An 18861-nucleotide genomic window follows, 5' to 3' on the forward strand; every position below is an offset into this window, starting at 1 on the left:
CATTATACCCGTGTGATGGTTCTGTGGACATAGAACCTGGCTGCAGGGATCCGCTCCCATTCGGTCTCGTGAGCATCGGTGAGGTCATGATGTTTGGCTGGACTCACGGTGTTGGATGGGCTTAATGAACCTGACTCTGAGGAGGGGGGGCGTTTTCATGTTGAGACAGAAAAGGACCATGCCAAACCTTGAATAAGGGCAGATAATTTAGGTTCTAATCAACTGGAAACCAATAGTCTGTGATCACATGATGAAAAACATCCCAACACAAAAACCACAGAAGCAACACAATGTTGGTGTGGTTGCATTAGTCATAGCAAAATAACTTTTTTTTTCTTACTTATTATTGGTATGTTTTAGCTTAAAACATATTGGAAACACAATATTGTTGTTGAATCCGATCTAGTTCCACTGGTACAGGTCTGGTATTTCTGGTATTTTATAGTCAATGGATTTTCTATTTTTATTTTTGAATTTTAACATTTTGGACCTTTTCTCACCGGGCGACAAGGTTTCCGTTAGCGTGCCGCTATCATTAGCATATTGAACTCTTTGCTGTAAAATTATCTGAGCAGTTATCTGATGATACCACCCAGTATCAGACCAATACAGGTATGGATGGTTCCATTGATGCTGGCAGTAGCAGCAGCTCTTATGTCACAGACTTATGTGGTCTGTTGACAGGTGTGTCCTCCAACTCTGGACATGTAGTTTTGTCATAAATTAAAGTCTGGCTTCACAGAAGGATCAATACATAAATATCAAAGTAATGTCACATAGCAATGACTGATAATTACTCAATGAAACAACAGATATGAAAGCCGTTCTTGTGGTTTGTTGGTGATTTTGTCGTATAAAATAACAAGACCAGTATTTTTCCTTGAACCATTTTAGATTTTTTTTTTTTCTGAAAATTTGGCTTTAATGGGTTGTTTACCTTGAAATTTGCAGATTAGTTCTGAGCTCAGAGAGTTGAGACCCCCGGGGGTCAGACTTTGGTTAAATAAGGTCATGTGTACCAACTCTTCTTGAGTTTCTCATTTTAGCTGACCGGCCTTTTGGACCTGGCATTCCAAAATCAATAGCTCTGGGGCCGGAGCTTGATGGGATGAATACTAATGTACCGGAATTGCACTGGCGTATGAGTGGCTGTCTAAACTCTATATCAAACGTTATCTCTCCATCTTATGAGTGGCTCTTTATAACTGTATCCGAGTTCCCCCTCAATCTTATTGAGAGCATCTCATGTGGCTCTCCTAATGATCACAACCTAGTGCATTAGTTTTACCTACTCCCTGTGTTCAGCTCATTGATTAGGTTTCATTTGTAGCTACGTATTCATACCATACAGCCATCTAAACACACACTGCCCCCCCAGAGGTCCTGCTTTCAGCAGAGATCCTTCCTGTGCTCTTTACTAGGGCGTCAACAGAGATGTGTTGTCTATACGTTCAAGGACACCAGTTATTTATTATAATTGTAATTCTAATGGTATCTAATGGTTTTCAAATTCAACCTGAGCAGAAACAGGAAATTGCTATTACCATTTTAATGAACCTGCTTTCCATCTCTACTGTATCCAGTAACTCTGTCTCTAGGGCCCTTCCTCCTCTCTGCTTTAAATGTGTTTGGCAGTAACGTTATGTAATAGTGAAGCCTCTCTCTCTCTCTCTCTCTCTCTCTCTCTCTCTCTCACTCACACACACACACACACACACACACACACACACATGCACACACACACACACACACACACATGCACATCCACTACATTTTTGGTTGAATATAATTCATTATCAGAGTTGCTTTTAGTTTCACCAGAAGACGAGAATGAATTCATTCCTTTCACTCAAAATTTCAGAAAATACTAATCTTGGTTTCTGGCAGATATGAACTGCTTTAAACAAAAACAGAAAGGGCCCTACTGTTAAACCTCAATGACAATTGAATGAGAAGGCTTCCATTTTTTTATCAGATCACCCCAAAATTAGACCCTCGGGTCAAGAAATGTGCACAAAGTAATGAATCAGACGTTTAAAAGTCCCGCTAATATAGAAGCTGTCTCGTAATAAATTTAGCAAACCAAATAAAATCTTCCTTATCGGGGTTGGAGAACCATCGGCTAGTTTGGGATTGAAAATAAATGTGAAATTGAAGGAAGAAACAGAGATGGTGACATTCATGCTACCCTCTATCACAGGCAACAATAATAGAGCAGTGATTAGGATGAAAATGTAGTCTGTTCACAACAGGATTTCCATAGTGCCTTAGTGATGGATAATTTCCATCCTTTTCTGCTCTCATATCCTGTCACCTTGCTTCTGCTCACCTTTAAATAAAGGAAAAACAACAATAATATTTACGTTTCCTTCTTCTCTTTATTGGCTTGATATTTAGAACTTGAGAAATGATATGACAAAGTCTATATGGCAAACAAATCAATATCATCTCATTGTATGCTGCTGTATTGCCTACCTTTATGAAAAATGTAAAATATGATGCTGATCTGGTGTCTTTGTGAGGCTGTATAAAAAGGTGCTTTGAGCTAATTACAAATACTGATGCTCAGCAGATAAACATCACCAGGATATTTTAGCATGTCATTACACCAACCTTTGGTAACTGGTACCAAAGTAAATAAGGAAGAGGCTGATAGAAGTTTCATATATTGCATCATGCATCAAATATTGATGAGATTATCGGATCACCACAGTTTGAACAAGTCTTTGTTTCGCGCCAGTCAAAAGTCGACCTCTAGGTGGTGCTAGAGGAAACATTAAGTGATCTCCAAAGCCAGTCGGATTCAATGTCAATACCTGTAAAACAAAATAAAAAAAATACCTGTCCATTCACCAAACAGATGTCCACACGTTTCACTGGATAAACAGCCTGCACCTCCAAGGCCGTTACATTCTAGCTGTTCATTGGATCGACCGACCTTCATTTCCATCCTGCTAAAGATGCATTTAAAATCAAGGCGATGAGCACAACTGTCTTTTTAATAGGCGATAATTTTCGCTCGCCTCCTTTTTTAAAATTCTGCTAACATATCTCCTAAGGCAACTGCTGTTAATAAATCTTTAAAAGTACCTGTCAGGTACGCTGCCTCTCATCTGGTGAGTATAGGAGCCTTCCTAATCCTACAAAGATGGTTTAGGAGGGAAAGAAAAGTAAAGAAAACTATAAAAGCATAAACTGTCCACAAAGGTTGAATCACAGCGCTCTTAAACAGTTAACACCTTTACACTCAGATGAATCGTCTAATAATTTGCTTTGATTCATCCGCCAAAAAATTCTTTTGTGCTATTAGGAATGATTCGGCTCCATTTTCTCCTCATCAATTTTTAATTCATCCAGTATGAAGATGAGAAGACAGAGTGAGTTATTGAAAAGTGAAACAGTTATTGAACCAGTTTTCATTCATTTCTTTCCAGTGAAAGGCCTGAACCCACTGAGAGATCTGTTTATTTATGAATTATTATTTCATCAGGCTGGATGATTTCAGCAGACACGATATCCTCCAGATGGATTCAGCTTCCCTTTAAAATGAGCTGATTCTACCTTTTTTTTTTTTGGCACCATTTTAGCGGCTAGTTTATCAATTTCTTAAAAAATATCATCTTCTAAAAATCAAAAGCTCAAATCTCGACTTTAAAATAAATAATTGTGAAATTGTGAAGATTCATCTACGTTTCATTTCGTCTGTCTCCTTAATGACGCCTAATGGCCCAAACAACAAACAACGATGGGCTTTACCATCACAATTAAATTCACATTTTATTATAACAACCTGTTTATAATTTCTTCAGTCAAGGTCAGCTTTGATTATCACTGAAGTGCAGTAAGCCCTAATTACGCTGCAACACTTCACAAAAGATGCCTCCACTGATCTGTGGAGATCGTCGGGTATTGCAGAAACATAATTAGCATGCAATAAAAATGTAATGAGTTTTTGCGAGTTTGCGAGTTTTTTTTACTCGTTTCAGAGTAGCGCCTAACAAGGCATGTAGACCTGCATGGACTCATCATCAGGTGAGCCTCCTCTTCTGGTTCTCCTCCTGTGTGCTCGGTGTTGAAATGTTTCCCTCTGACAAAGATTAAAGCTGTTTGGATGACAGACGGCAGGAGAGCTTGAACAAGCTTGAAGATTTCCTTGATTTGTGGTGTGTTGTTTTTTTTCTCCTATAGTTCATCTCACCCTCATTTTATTAAATGTAAATCTGTTTAGCACAGTTTTTCTTTAGTTTTTCCCTCCCTATGTCTCTTTTTGCAGACTTCTTATTGGTGATGCTGTTGCCCGTAATTGCCATAGCAATGAAACAGTCAGACTAAACAGCTTAAAATGGTCTGATCCTTTGGAATTACCACGGCCTTGATTTGATTATTCACAGCCAAACATTAGCTGATTGAGGTCTATTCCAGTGCTTGAACCTTCTATTCTGCCATTGCACACTTAATGCTGCTTTGAATGTAGTGTAGATCCAGCTTGGAACACAGTTCCAGAACAGTCTGTGAGGTCTTTATGTAGGTCAGCTCCTCCTCAGCATTGACTGATTGGCCCCACGATGAGTGATTTCATTTTGCGAGGGGAGCTGTGGTTTTATTATTCATCCTCCAGCAGCGTTTTGAGTTGGGGCGCATCAGAGCACGACGGTGTCATTCCTCCACGCCCACGTCTGTTACTCCTTAAAGCCAATATTTGATGCTGGTACTAATTGTTTCTTCTCTCGCAGTCATCAAGCTCTGCTCAGTCTCATCTCTCTGGGTGTAGAATATGTGATTTTATTGGCTGATATTTCTGAACCCTACACACACACACACACACACTTTCAAACTGCAGTTTAGTTGTCTGCAACTTGCCAATTAATGATTTGTGAGTGTTACAGTCTCAGTTTGATAAGAACCGTGGGATTTCTCACTTCAGTCCTTTCCAGTCTCTGAAAAGTTCTGTCTCCTGAATTCACTTGAGCTCCAACATGATATTTCTCCAATAAAGAGGCTGAACACATTAGGTGAGTAGCGTGAAATTGACCTCTGAAGAGAAGCGGTGAGGGTGAGTCACGTTGAAAAGATAGCCCACGAAGGAGATCATTCCAAATGGATTTCTTTTTTCTTTTTCTTTTTTTTGACTTCTACAGCGCGAGTATCATCTTAATATCCTTACAAATATCACCTCATGGTGGTTGAGCTTTAATGACTCCTGGGTAATGAGCAGGCCAAACAGAATTCCATTTTTCCTGGGAACAGTTTCTCCCCGTTCGTTGCTCTTTAACAGCGTGAGGTCTCATATATTTTTTTTGGTGCTGTCTTTTCTGTTGATCTAATTGGATACCCTCTGTTGCCTGCGATGAATCATTGCTGGATCTGTTCTCTCTCCTCTGGTACTTATTTTTATTGAATGCAGGGTTCCCCTAAATCACAACGCCCAGCCTTAAAACTTGTATTTATCCCTTGGCACCAGTCATTGATCTTGTTTGTTTTTTTTTTACTGTGTCACAATCACTTTTATCCAAAAGGGGATTAAAAAGGCCACCCTTTGTGTTCTGCCTTTCCAGAGAAAGGCCAGGAGTTCAGTCCATTCTCCACTCTCTGCTAACTGACTCCTAATTTGGTAAATGCATTTTAAGGTGAAACCAAAAAGCCGACTTGTCTTAGAGTTCATATATTGGGATGACATTTCACTCTTCCTTTATATATTGGTATTTAGCATGATGTTACTTATCCCTCTTGCCCTTGACACTCGTACTTATGGGGGGGGAGGCACTCAGGAGCAGCGCAGGCAGTTTAATGGTGATACATCTGAAGCACAAGTGAGGTAATGGGATCATTTTGGCATGCTCGTCGTCAAGGTGCGGAGAGACGTTTAAATCCTGCCGGTTCGCAGCATCTCAAGGTGGTGAGCGTCCCACTGGGATGCTGATCCACTCTGAAAACACCTCCAGGATAGTCGCCCTCGTCCAGGCGATCAAAGACAATGATTTTTTTAATTACTCCCCAGCCGCACAATGGAACGGCATTGGTTTTGCCTGTGGGTACTGGTATCGATTTGTGCGTATGATGTGTGTGAAAATGATCCGTTGCTGCTGAGCATTCTTGAAACACTAATTTGTTTTTCCTGTGCTCTCAGTGGATCGGCGCTCAGTTGGCTTGGAGGCAAGATTTCCAGTCAGACCCAGGATGTCAAAGATCATCAGGGCAGCGAAAGCTGTGAAGAAAGTAGACAAGAACCCAATAATCCGGGCTATCGTGAGGTCAGGACAGGCAACTCCAGGACCCCCACTAGGACCCACCCTCGGACAGGTAAAATGTCTTAATATTCCAGTTCCGTTCGCTCCCATTCATCAGGACTAGAAATGTAATTGCAGGAGCAGCTCTTGATTTTATCTGCTGACCTTCTGCACACGCAACTCCCATTAAGTGCGGGACGACCTGATCCTCTCTCGCTCTCGCTGCCAATCATGTAGCTGCCTGGCTCTCCTCTGTCACCCCATCATACATCCCCTCCTCCACCTCCACCTCCTCCCAACAGTCCTATTCATATTCCCATTCCTATTCTAGTCGCACAGCTCTATTGTGCAGGTGGTTGCTTTACTGTGACTCAGTCTCTGTTTTCTCAGAGTTTCTAGGCCAGAGACACGAACCCCTCCCTCCACAGCTGCTGTCCGTATGCATTAGCTTCAGTCTTTACAAGCCAGCTGATGAAATGGGATTGAACCTGTGAGGTTTTGTCTTAAATCCTTGTGTTTGTCTGCTTCAGTTGCTCCACAGAGACAGCTGAGGTGTTGTTTTTATTGCTCAGGGATGCACAGCTACTTTTTTTTTTTCCACTCCTGATGCCAATTTCAACTAGAAGAATATACTGTATATGTATTGTCTGGCGCAATAATAAAATAAGTCCTTGAGCATATGATTCACAGTGGGTTGATTAAAAATAACTAAAGCTAAGTATTTTCATCCATCCATCCATTTTCTTGTCGATGAGACGACCGCAGTCATTTCGTCTATGGCCACTTATCTGCCCTGAAGTGTTTGTTGGATAAAATCATTCTCCTGTAACTACTTAAAGTTATTCTCTATTTATTAAAATCTTCCTTTTTAACACCGTAAAAAAAAACAAAAAAAACAATCTCTGGCATCAACGACCATTTAGCTGTTAAAAGTTTCATTGTTCTTTTTGCAAGATTTATAGAAATAAGCCCCGTTTGTTCCATACATACAAATGAAGTCCAGTTACCTCCCCCGTTAATGGGCAGCGCTCATCATCCCCGGGACGCTGCTGCACTCTAGAAACCAGATCAATTCCACACTTCATCCATCTCTGTGCCTTAATGGCGAGACTTGGACAGGAGAACGGAGAAGGGAACAAAACCGGCAGGAAAGAGCCTCACATGATTGATTGCATCAGAGGGAAAAAAACCGAAAACCTCAGAAAGAAGTTAAATAATATGAAAAAAAGCTCATTTTTCTTATTTGACACCAACAGTAACACTGTCGTTATTTTATGGTTGGGTTATAAATGCTGCAGTCTGCTGTCAGCCGCCGCACAACAAACTATAACTTAAAATGTGTTCATTACCGGAAACTGAACTGTCTGATAGACTGCGTCCAGATTTAGTGCTCAGATATTAGTCATTTTTAACACATTTCTCTACAGCTTTGTTTCTCTGTGATTTAACTTCGCTTATATTTATCCCCAAAATATAAAGCGATCATTATTTCTGCCTATCTGACGGTACACCATCCGTCCTTAGTAGTTTTCTTTGCGGGTGTACCTCCAAATCTACTCAACCTCTTTTCTTGACACTTGTCAAACACATGTGATCGTTATTTCTTCAGTTATATCTGGGTGGGCGTGGGTTAAGATTTCGTGTGGATTGCTATCAGCGAGAGGCGACCCGTGTAAGTCATCAGTTTGCAATAGCTTGATTTTTGTGTTCTCTCAGTTTTCATGTTTTCATTAGCATTTATTTATCGTTCGAATGATTTGAGTCTGCTAAACAGAGCTTGCAGTCGTGCATCTATACTCAGTTTGAATTTGCAGGGTTTGGTGGTACATTATATACCATCTCCTGATGACATATTCACATGTTTTGCCTTCAATTAACCATTCATGAAAAATAAATTAATTAACCTTAATCTAGCAAGGGTCCAAAAAGAGAAACCTCAGCTTTCCTAGTGTTCTGTGTTTTTTGTCAGACCTTCACAGGAATCATTTTGAAACGAGATTAAACAGAAAGCCGTCCAATTCTCCTCTTTCATCATTTTCTTTTTTTTTAAATGAAAATTGTTTGTTATAATCTCGATTTTAATAAAAGCCATTCATCCATGCCCAGCCCCCTCCAGCTCAGTGCTAAGCTTTGCTCCTTCTCTCCATCCAAATGCTGTCAGGCTGGCAGAGAGCTGTCACCAGGCTCCGCAGCTCCCTTCTGACTATTTCAGTCTTCATATTGAGGGATTTGGTTTTCGTTCTCACTCCTCTCGTGGAGCTTTTAGTGAAAATGCTCTATTAAACTCACTGTGCTCTGCCTACTTAACCCCTACTCAGCAGTCAGAGAGCCAGATATTCTTCTCAAAATACAGAAAACGGAACTCGACTGTGTGTCTCAAGTTCATCAGATGGCCAGAAACTGTTGCTTTGTAAATCTGGTGGGTTTACGCAGTTAACTAAATCAGCTTTAACGGTAGTGATGTTTTAAATGTGATGGTTAGAGCTCATTTCTAACTGCTGCAAATTGGTAAAAAAAATCAATTAACTCATTTGTATTAACACAGTGTTAACAGAGATTCGAGACATGCTGTTCTCAGGGGTCCTGCAGACAATATCAGCGCTCTGACTTCACATAAAAGCGAGGGCGTGAGTACCGCAGTGATTCCTACAGTCGGGAGACATTCAGACGTTTTAATTCAGGAACAAAGAAGAGGATCTATGCTATAATCTCATCCTATTTACACCTCTTTTATTCCTGCTCAGAGGTGGTAATAACCCAGTTTTACCCTCTCCGCCCCATCTACCAGAGTTATGTATAATTGATTTTAAGTTTTCTTTTTTTTTTTTTTTTATCTCCTTCAACACTCTGCTAAATTTTTTCTTCCACTGAGCAATGCTGCAAACCTCTGAGCTGGGAATTGAGAAACTTCTCTGTCAATCAGCCTCGAACGTCACCCAGATTTTTCTGTTCGACACGTTTTCAGCACGTCTCTCCTCCAAAATGTGAACGTATTCCTGAGAATGTGCTTTTTCACCTTGATTCTCAGTTTTGTGTCACTGCAAACACTTGTTAATGCAAAGCCATACTTATGAAACGTACAACCTACTTGCATTATTTGACATATTTTAGGATGGCTTCTAGCCGACATACAGAAAAACTCCAAGCAGCAGCAAACATGAATGTTTGAACAATCCTTCCCTGTCTGTCACATATTGAACCCCTGACATGAAGGCTGATGTGTCAGCATCAGGCGGCTTGGGTGGTATTATTGGATGTTGTTCCACCACAAGAAACCCAAAAAATTCTATGGTTGGAATTTGATCATTGTGATGGATTTAAAAGGTGTGACAACTCAAGATGACAGAGCGGTGATTTTATTTCCTTCAAAACAGTTTGGTTCTTTACTGCCTTCGTTCGTCTTCTTTCGCCCTAAAACATTTGGTCCTCGCTTTTTCTCACACTGATATTTCCCTTCATCCAAAGGAAATTAAATTATAGATGGACTCAGATTATTCTTGTACTATCAGGGAAAAGAGAATTCAGAATGCAAAGAAGTGACTTTAAGGCCCCTAAAGATGTGCATTTCATAGTTTGCTTATTTTTACATCCCGCAAAGCAGTGATGTATTGTAAATGTCAGTGTTTGTGTTCGTCTGTCCGTCCACCAAATATCTTCACAACCGGTGCAGATAGAAAGATAAAAGAAAAAGCACATTACTCAGGCAGCAAAGGGGATGAAAATGAGATTATGACCTTGACTTTGAAAAAACTAGGTCAAGGTCAAAATTTCACTTTTATACCTTATTAGGTACACATCTCTGAAAACTGATGAGATATAATCGTTAAACAAAAGCAACGTTTTCAGGAAGCCAGAGGCACAAAAATGTGTATGTCAGGGTAAAATGTTTAATTTATCTTTTGGTTTTCATGTCATGAACTGGAGACACTCATAGGGTTAAACCGTCAACTGGTATTGGTTATTAATTTTAATAACTGGAAGTTAAATCTTCACATTAATAACTGATTATTTTTTTATTCACTTGATGAACTAATCATCCAGACCATAAAATGTGACAAATGGCCGCCCAAGGCGATAGCCTGAAACTGAATGCTCTGCCTGTCAGATTAAATTTAAAATCATATTTCACTTCTGTGGAGGGAAGTAGTCAAGGACAATTAGTCAAACTGATTAAATTTAGAAGTAATTCTACTTAAAGTTGTGCAGTACTGTGTGCTTCTTCTCCATTATGCTTCTGTGGTGCATGCATGCTACCTTTTACATTTGTGAGCGTGTATTTCCTTGTTTTGCTATAATTAAAAGTTCAGAATACTTCGTCAACCTCTGTTTAAATAACAGAAAAGTTTGAGAATCCCTGATCTGATTCGGCGCCAGACTTTTACACATTCAATCTGACGTCTCTCGATCTGCTCGGAGATAGTCGGCGGCGGCTTGATCATTTTCAAGTCTGTTTGATATTGAGAATTTAAAATCAGTTTGATTTCATCACGAGTCTCTTGAGGGAGATCCTGCAGACAATGGGAGAGGCATCCCCGAGCAGCTGATGTTGCTGCAAAGCAACAGTAAACATTTTAGGGTAATGCTAGTCAGCGTATCTGTGCTGATAAGATGCTTATAATACAAGTCTTACCTCTGGTTTTCAGTGAAGGATGGATGAGCCAACTTAGACCATGTCTTTACCTTCACTTCCTAATTTACACTCATTTCTTTTGTTCGCTCGTTCTCCAACTTGAAGGAGGACAACTGCGTCGCCATCGCCGTCTGTCATGCGGTTTATGTGTCACCAGCTGCTTCTAGATGGATAACGCCGTGTTTTTGCAGCTCCCTCAGGCACGAGGAGGAAATCTTGAGGTTTCTTGATGCCCCATCAGTTTCAAATCTTGTCGTGTGAGCGCTTATAATGTCTGCCCATGAAACCCAATTTCCTAATCTGTCAGGATTTTAAATCTCCCGTAGCGCGAGTCTTGCTTTCTAATAGGTTTTTAACAAGGACGTAGCTCTACTGATTGAAGCTACCAATTGAAGTTGAGCAAAGATTTGATTAGTTTGTCTACCACACACTTTGACGTGGTGGAAACGCACGCTTGCTGGTGTTTTGCTTTGAAATAAATCCAATATATGTTTCAGCCGCAATCTTTTCATAGCCCTTGAGGCATCAGGTAAATTAACTAGCAAGTTGCTCTTGTCTTAGCCTCATGTCACGCTAATTTCTGAGATGAGCATTAGCATGCATTTGTTCCCAGAATAAATCTCAAGTCTTTTGCATCATTTGTTTGTGTGTTTTTCGTAGAATATGCTGCACAGTTCCAAAAATGGGAATGGCAGTATGATGAATGATTTATGTATTTGCCTTCTAAATATGCCTCTTCCTACCAGACAAGGTGGGCGCGAGCTCCGAGCCATGTTGTCGCTGTCGCCGTGCCTGGGATAATGAGGTGAGATGGGTTGTAAACAAGTGCTCAGCCAAGCGAAACAAATCCACGTTTTTTGTTGTTTTTTTTTCAAAATTGCCTCCTCTTTCCGTCACTGTCGTTGTGTCCGTCTTGGCTCCCGCTGTGAGAAAAGTAAATAAACGGCAGAAGGCAGCTGTTTGCTTTAGGCAGTGGCCCTGGCCTTTTAATCTTCGCCAGCCTCTTCTTTTTTTTCTTTTTTTTTTTACTCTTTGTGTCTGGCTAACCACCCTCGACAGGGCGAGTGGAGATAGGTAGGCTACCCGTCAGTTGTTTGGGTAAATTTAAACAAACGAGGGGAATAAGAGAAGGAAGGAGAACCAAGAAAGGGAAGCTGACAGCTTGGGTTCAGGAGAATAATTACAGACTGGATTGAAATTACAGGAGGGTAGAAGAAAGAAAGAAGAAAGACAACAGTGTGCCTCATGTGCTTTTCTTCAGGAGCAGATTTTGAGTTGGTCGGAGGGAGGGAAAATGCTGAGCATCGTATCTCTGGTTTAACAGGTGTAACACATTCTAGGATGTAGTCATTAGCAGGGGCTGCTGCATATGCTGCATATTATAATAGAAATATGAGGAGTTGCCCTACAGGGAGTGGATCAAGTGTGTGTGCATTTGAAATGTAGACAGAGCGGGGATGCTGAGATGAAGGGAAGAAGCTGAGAAGAGTTGGATGCCGCCTACCTCTGTGTTTATACATCTGTGCTATTTCTACATGAACTGGAGATAAATTACCCACAGAAACTTTCACTGAATTTCTTTTTGTGCTCGCCTGTACATTAGTCTTAATCCATCCTGTGAATACAGCCTGTAAATCAAGCATACAGCAATGAGAGATGCTTGTGTCTCGACAAAAAGTGCATCTCCAGGAGGGTCCAAAGGTGTCTTCAACGCCATTGTAGCAGAAAAAAAAAAAAAAAAAAAAAGCCAGCTCGCTCTTACACACACCACCACCACGTCAAGGCCTCTCTCTGTCGTTCAGCATAAAAGGCAGACAACATGACGGCACATGCTAGGATCACTGCAAGAGCATCTGAGCTGATGGGACCGCCGGCGTAATTGTGATAAACGATGGCCTTTTGTCAGGGCGCCGCTCCATGAAGCAAAGAGCATGCTTTGTCCTGCTTCATTATGTGTTTGTGTATGTGTGTGTGTGTGTGTGTGTGTGTGTGGTGGCTTACGACTGAGTGTGGGCTTCATCTAACCACACCGGTTCCTATATGAGCAAACATAACACACATTCGTCTGTGTCAGCAGAACAGGAGTTGATGGACTTTAATAGAATGGAGGTTTTGGAGGTATGAGGCGGTTATTTTGCTTGGACTGACTGCTGCTGTTTTTCTCCATATGTGGGTGACGGACTGCCAATAATGCTCCTACATAATAGCCAATGAACTGTCAACACCAGGCGAGTATGAAAGACTTTATTAGTTTGCACTCAGTCCTGGAGGTGCAGCAGACGACAGCAGGGGGAATAACTGTACAGTACGAACACCATGATATGTCCGAGTCTCACGAGTCATGTACGAGCCTTGCCATGATTCAGAAACAAGGCACTTGGTCCTCGGTCCCCGTAGAGTCTGTGATGCCGCGACACGTCACTTCTTCTTCACAAATTGGTGAGTGAAATCCTTCATCAGTAATTCACATGGAATTAAAAAGTGTCTCTTATCTAAATGGATTTTTGTGGTTGGACAATTTTTTTCCCCTTTTGTGAAATGACTAATGGATGCAGCAGAATATGAGATCTGAATATCTTCCAAAACTGTAAAGGGATTCCTTATTGGTATTGTCTCTGTAAACCGTGTCCTAAAATAGACCCGCATTGAAGTCTGTGCTGCAATGGGATGATGCGAGGTGCTTGTCTTTTGTCTTTAAGCCTTAACATTGACACCTTTTATTTCTGGAAACTGTCTGTCTTCAACAGTTGGCATCTTGAGCACACTCACGTTTTTTGTGCCAAAACTGCTTCGGGATGATTTCGATTGAATCAACAAAACAAAACAAAAGTTCACAATAAATACATCAAGGTTACAGAACACGTGTCTAGCTTATTTTTAAAATGAAAAGGACAAAATGCAGTTTGGCAAGGGCCGCGGTCGACGGCGTGGCCCCTGAGTCAGCAGGTTTTCACACCAAACAAACCACGCAGTGATTTCAGTGATTAATAGTTCCTGACAGCCGATTTCCTCATGTCAGCTGGTGTTTCTGGTGTTTCACTTCATTTTCAATGACACCATGATGCTCAATGCCAAGGGCTTAAAGAGGGTAATTGACACTACTAGACCTCAACATGTATTTCTTGAATATTCTTTATAATTTGGTAAATGTTTTCACAGTGTTAAAAAACAACAACAACAACAACCCACCAATCACAGTAAACATTTAAAGTTCTTCTTAGCGCCACAAACCAAATTCTCCTCCACAGTTTCGCATTTTCACCTTTAGCATTGTACTGAAATCCAATCCATATCATCTGACTGGATAGTGGCTCGGCTGTACCGCCTTTCCGGTGTGGATGCATGCATGTGTGTTCAGAGGGACTCTCTAGAGTTCATGGGAGATGAAAGAGGGTCCTAAGGGGGCCCCTGTGGGTTCCAGACTGATGTGGGACAGAGTGTGGCTTTGTGAGCGAGACATTGTGTGATTTTGAGAGGCAGTGGTTTTCCCCTGGGCCTGGCCCTCTCCCTGCTCCGAGCTTTGGCTCGGCAGAGTGGAGTCTCCTGGTTCTGCCTCACTGGCGGGCCCCGCTCCGGCGGCGCCGCGCTCCTGGATGTGTTTCTCCCAGGCTGAGCTCAGCTTCACAGCCAGAGCCAGCAGGTTCTTCCCCAGGAACACGGTGGACACCCGCGAGTCCCTGTACCACAGCATGCCTGTGCCCCTCAGGGCCAACGTGAGGATGTTGATAGTGACCAAGCTTAGCCAAGGGTACAAAGCCTCCTTCCGTGGCCCCCGTTGTCCCGGCAGGCTGGTGGCTCCCAGCTCAGTGAGGGCCACACATGGCAGCAGAAGCAGGAGTGCATAGCAGTAAAAGAAAACCAAACCCTCAGCCCAGATGGGCAGCTTCTGCTCCATGACCCCTCCAGTCCCCAACGCCGCCCCGGCCTGGGGCTCCCACAGCCCCGCCTGAAGGTCCAGCACGTCCAGCAGGTCCACCACCACCCAGAGGAGCCGACCCCGCACTTCCTGCTTCCTGCGCTGAGGGGTCATGTGATCCGCGCCCGTCAGGATGAGGAACAAAGATGGCAGGCAGATTGACAGCAGCAGAGTCAGGGTCTTCCGAGCCAGCGGGTCGGGCGGCCGGCGCTCCTGCCTGTAGTTGTGACAGACGAAGAAGAGCTTGAGCTGGAGCAGCGACAGGAACAGGAACCAGAGCGCGTTGGCGAAACCTCGGCGTGGTGACCGCGCCTCCGACACCACACCGGCCGACACGAAGCGCAGCGCGAGCAGGAAGCCCACATCGCCTAGCAACACCGCCGCATACTGCCACACGCTAGGTCCCGGAAGACTGCGAGGTCCCAGCATGCTCTGCTCCAACAGGTAGAGGTCGACCACCGCCATCGTGCTCACCGTCACCAGGGTTGATACGCACACCTGGGGCGTGGGCACCATGCCTGAAAGAGACACGAGCAAAGTGGGAGACGTGTCGTGTCAGAGTTGTACTCACGTTGTATTACATGGCGCCATCTGTCCTCTGTAAGACTTAAAAGGGTGAAAACAATTTTTTTCAAAGAATTCATTCAAACTAAATGTAGAAGATTTTCATGCTCGTTTCGGTGCTTGAACACATCGGTTGCCTACTAAGGAGGAATAAGTAGGAAGTACCCTTCATCTTTGGCCAGAGCTGCATCTACCCTGGCTGCTCGAGAAAACCGTTGGGTTTTTTTGTAACCTTTTTTTTTGGACTCTGCTACTCTTTGAAGTTAATAGTCTTAATTTTCGATGAGCTTTTCAACATTGCATTTTTTGATTCTGAGATATTACACAAGTTTTTTTCTTTTCTTTTTGCTCTGACTCTTTTCTGTCTGATGTTGTTCTTTCCCTTCCTTTTTTTGTACCCATCTTATTCATTATTAATTGCTTTCAAGCGCAGCAAGGTGCGCCGTCAAAGCCTTTTCTTTGCCTCTATGGGGAGCTGTGTTTATTCTCATGCTGTGCTGCACATTTAAATCATCACAAATCTTTCCTCATATTAGATGAATATTGATAACTTACTATTTATTTAGAGATGTGTATGACTTGTTCCCCTGTGTACACATTGTGTTCATCCGTGTGACTACACGCACACCCTGCTAATTTGGCTGAATGAGTATTTTGTCTTTTCCGCCACAGATATCATAAACCTCCGAATTGACACAGCGTGAGAAATGATAGTTAACTTTACAGCGTGATCGAGGCGTCGACCCTTTATTGTATAAGCTGTAAAGCAACAGCACAGAACATTGGACTGTTATCAGCTCGGCGCCCTTCAGCTGATCAATGACATCATAATATAAAATCATTACCAGCTCAGACGTGTCATAATGGCTGCAGCTGAGCGTGATTGAGCGAGATTTGTCAGCATGATTGTGGCCTGGGAGAAAAGTCTGCCAGTGGAAAGCGTGTATTGATGACTTTGTGATAGAAGATACATCACTTTCCCTCACTGTAAGACTAACAGAAGCTCTGCCACCTCCTCTGTGCTCTTTGAATCATTGAATAAGGCTGAGGAACTCCAGTGGGGGGAAACACGGGGTTCGTGTGCTGTGGAGAAGCAGAAGGAGCACATGGCGGCACGTGAAACATTAATAAGCCCTTTGGCTGTCTCCATGCCTCATAAAGTGATACTGTATGATGGTAATAGTTCATAAATAAGCTCAAGGGGAGTGGGAGTGACAGTGATGAAGAGGAAAAGACTCAAATTCAGATATTATGTGACTTCCACCCACCATGAAAACATGCTAATGTCTTGAGCCCAGCTTGGCCTGAATGAATCCAAATGTGTTCATCACTGGGGGGAGGGGAGGTGGGGGTACTGAAATATCCAAAACCATTATGGTTTGTTCTGAAACAGATGAATCGAAGAGATGAGGAAAGCAGCGATCTCCACTGATTAATCTGCTCGCAGGCATGGTGGGAAGACGGCTGTTGAATCATGCCAGCATTCGTAATTTCTGATCTATGCAGCAGCCTTTTGTCTGAGCAACCCCCCCCCCCACCTCACACAAAAAAAATTGAGTGATTTTCACCAAGACACAAATTGAGTGAATATTGGAATTTCAATTTGTGTCTTTTTTTTTTTTTTTTTGTCTGTCTGAGGAAACAAACACACTCTGTGGGGGAGGCTCACAGCCTCTGTTGCAGCTGGCTTTTCCTTGAGGTCATGTCACTTAAGTTATTCCGCCTGCACCTTAAATTTCACCCTAGAAATCTCGCTGTCAGCTCGTGTTTGTGCTTTGACTCCCTGTCATGGTCGTGTAATTCATTTTTTCCCGTGTGAAGGAGCGGGACGACAGCCCACGTGTCCACGAGCCTCATCAATAATGACCAAATTTATCATGCCCCTGTCTGGGGTAGTGACACCGCTGTTGACAAGATCAGGTAACCTATTTCACTCTTAGTATGAGTAATGGCATGTAATAGTCCCGGTGAACACTAATTTACCCCCCCTTCTCATCTCTCTCCTTGCAGCTTTAAAGGCTTATTCTGCATTATTTTCTCCATCTTTATCTTTAAGCTCCTCATGTGTGACTCGACTACAGCTGAGGGTTTTGATGCCTGCATAAGTGAGTCCTTGTAGATAGAAATCCACGTTATAGCAAGGATTAATTTGTGTACACCCACAGTTTATCTCCAGGAACACGGCTGACATGAGCGGCACAACACACATCAGACACAAGAATCCTTCGCAGGTTAATACAGGTGCCACCGGAGCGCAGAATATATCAAGACAACATCTGTGGCATTATTTGAAATCTAATTAATAGAGAGCTGGGCGGTGTGCGAGTCTTGATAATGCATTGCTGAATAAATCCCCCATCCCAGGCTGACTGAAACATCTGTTGATTTCTTAGGCAGCAGTGTTCCCTCCAGGGCTTTGTTGTGTTTTTCTTTTTTTTTATTCTTACCAGAGTTACTAGCATTTTTTTTTTCCCCAATGGAAAATTTGTCAAGCTTCTTTTTTTTTTTTTTTTTTATCATTTGCTGTCCCAACATGCAGTGATGTTTTCACCTCTGCTCGCCCAGGCCTGCCTCTATGAAAGCTCTTCATGCAACACCTGTTTCATAACCACACCATTAACAGCAGGTAGTCAGGTTATCCGCGCCTGGTCCCTACAAAGACAAGCTGGAACGATAGTTACCCAAAACATTCGTCTTGCACTTGGGTGCGATCCTCCCGGCTTGATTTATGGCAAGAGATGGGTTTTTTGTTTTCTTTTCTTTTCTTTCCTATAAGTAGAGAATCGGTGTCGGTGATCAATGAAGTCTCTCTTTTATTGTCGCTGATGAGCGGTGATCAAGTCTGCCGGTCCACTCAGGCTCCAGGAGCGGACTGCCATCCGGGGGGAAAGTCATCACCACGGCCACGCCGAGCAGTCCCGACTTTAAAGGAGCCAGAAAAGAAAGAAAAAAAAAATTATAAATATGTTAAAATAAGCTTCCCACTTATCAAGATTTCCCCGCTTCCTGGAGATCTGGCGTGGTAGACGTCACCGATGCCCCCCCCCCCTCCTCCCCCGGGTTGGTTGCGGAGGTTCGAGTTCCGAATCCGGCACCTGTCGCAGCTTCTGCGCTCTTCGGATTTATCTTTGGACGCGAAATAATCCGGGGGTAGAGAGCCTTGCAGGATGATGATGGTGATGGTGATGATGATGATGATGGTGGTGATGATGATGATGATGATGGTGGTGGTGGTGATGCTGCTGCTGCTGCTCGGCCGGGATCCGGTTGCGCTCACCGACCGGGGAGGGAAGTCGTTCCGAAGTGGAACGAAGCCTCAGCGGCGACTCGGGATCGCGAAAAAACTGCAGACCGATTAAAAAAAAAATCCAAGCGGGGGGGGGGGGGGATGCTCATGAAAGACGAGGCAGATCGGTGCAACACCGGAGAGGAAGGCGAGGGGGGAAACTCACTCATGCTCTCCCGACTTTGCTTGTGTTCATTTGTAAGCATGTTACGTGCTCCACTTCAGACCTCCCACCCTC

The 18861-nt window shown here is 42.9% G+C and overlaps 2 protein-coding genes across 2 annotated transcripts in view; one reads left to right on the plus strand and one right to left on the minus strand.

The window, feature by feature from the left end:
- The window catches only part of mrpl11 (mitochondrial ribosomal protein L11), a 36058-nt gene that overhangs the window by 2641 nt on the left and 14556 nt on the right, over positions 1-18861 (plus strand). Inside the window, exon 2 of the mRNA XM_068326002.1 lies at positions 6128-6300. Within this exon, the coding sequence (XP_068182103.1) occupies positions 6178-6300 (123 nt within the window). The 5' untranslated portion in view covers positions 6128-6177. The remainder of the gene's footprint in view (positions 1-6127; positions 6301-18861) is intronic.
- Positions 13092-18698, minus strand: tmem265 (transmembrane protein 265). Its single transcript, XM_068325780.1, has 2 exons — positions 18019-18698; positions 13092-15291 (listed from the first exon to the last, which is right to left on the minus strand). Exon 2 carries the CDS (start codon positions 15287-15289, stop codon positions 14225-14227), a length of 1065 nt encoding a protein of 354 aa, XP_068181881.1. The 5' UTR covers positions 15290-15291; positions 18019-18698; the 3' UTR covers positions 13092-14224.

This window comes from Antennarius striatus, chromosome 10, assembly GCF_040054535.1.
Source record: "Antennarius striatus isolate MH-2024 chromosome 10, ASM4005453v1, whole genome shotgun sequence".
NCBI lineage: Eukaryota > Metazoa > Chordata > Actinopteri > Lophiiformes > Antennariidae > Antennarius > Antennarius striatus.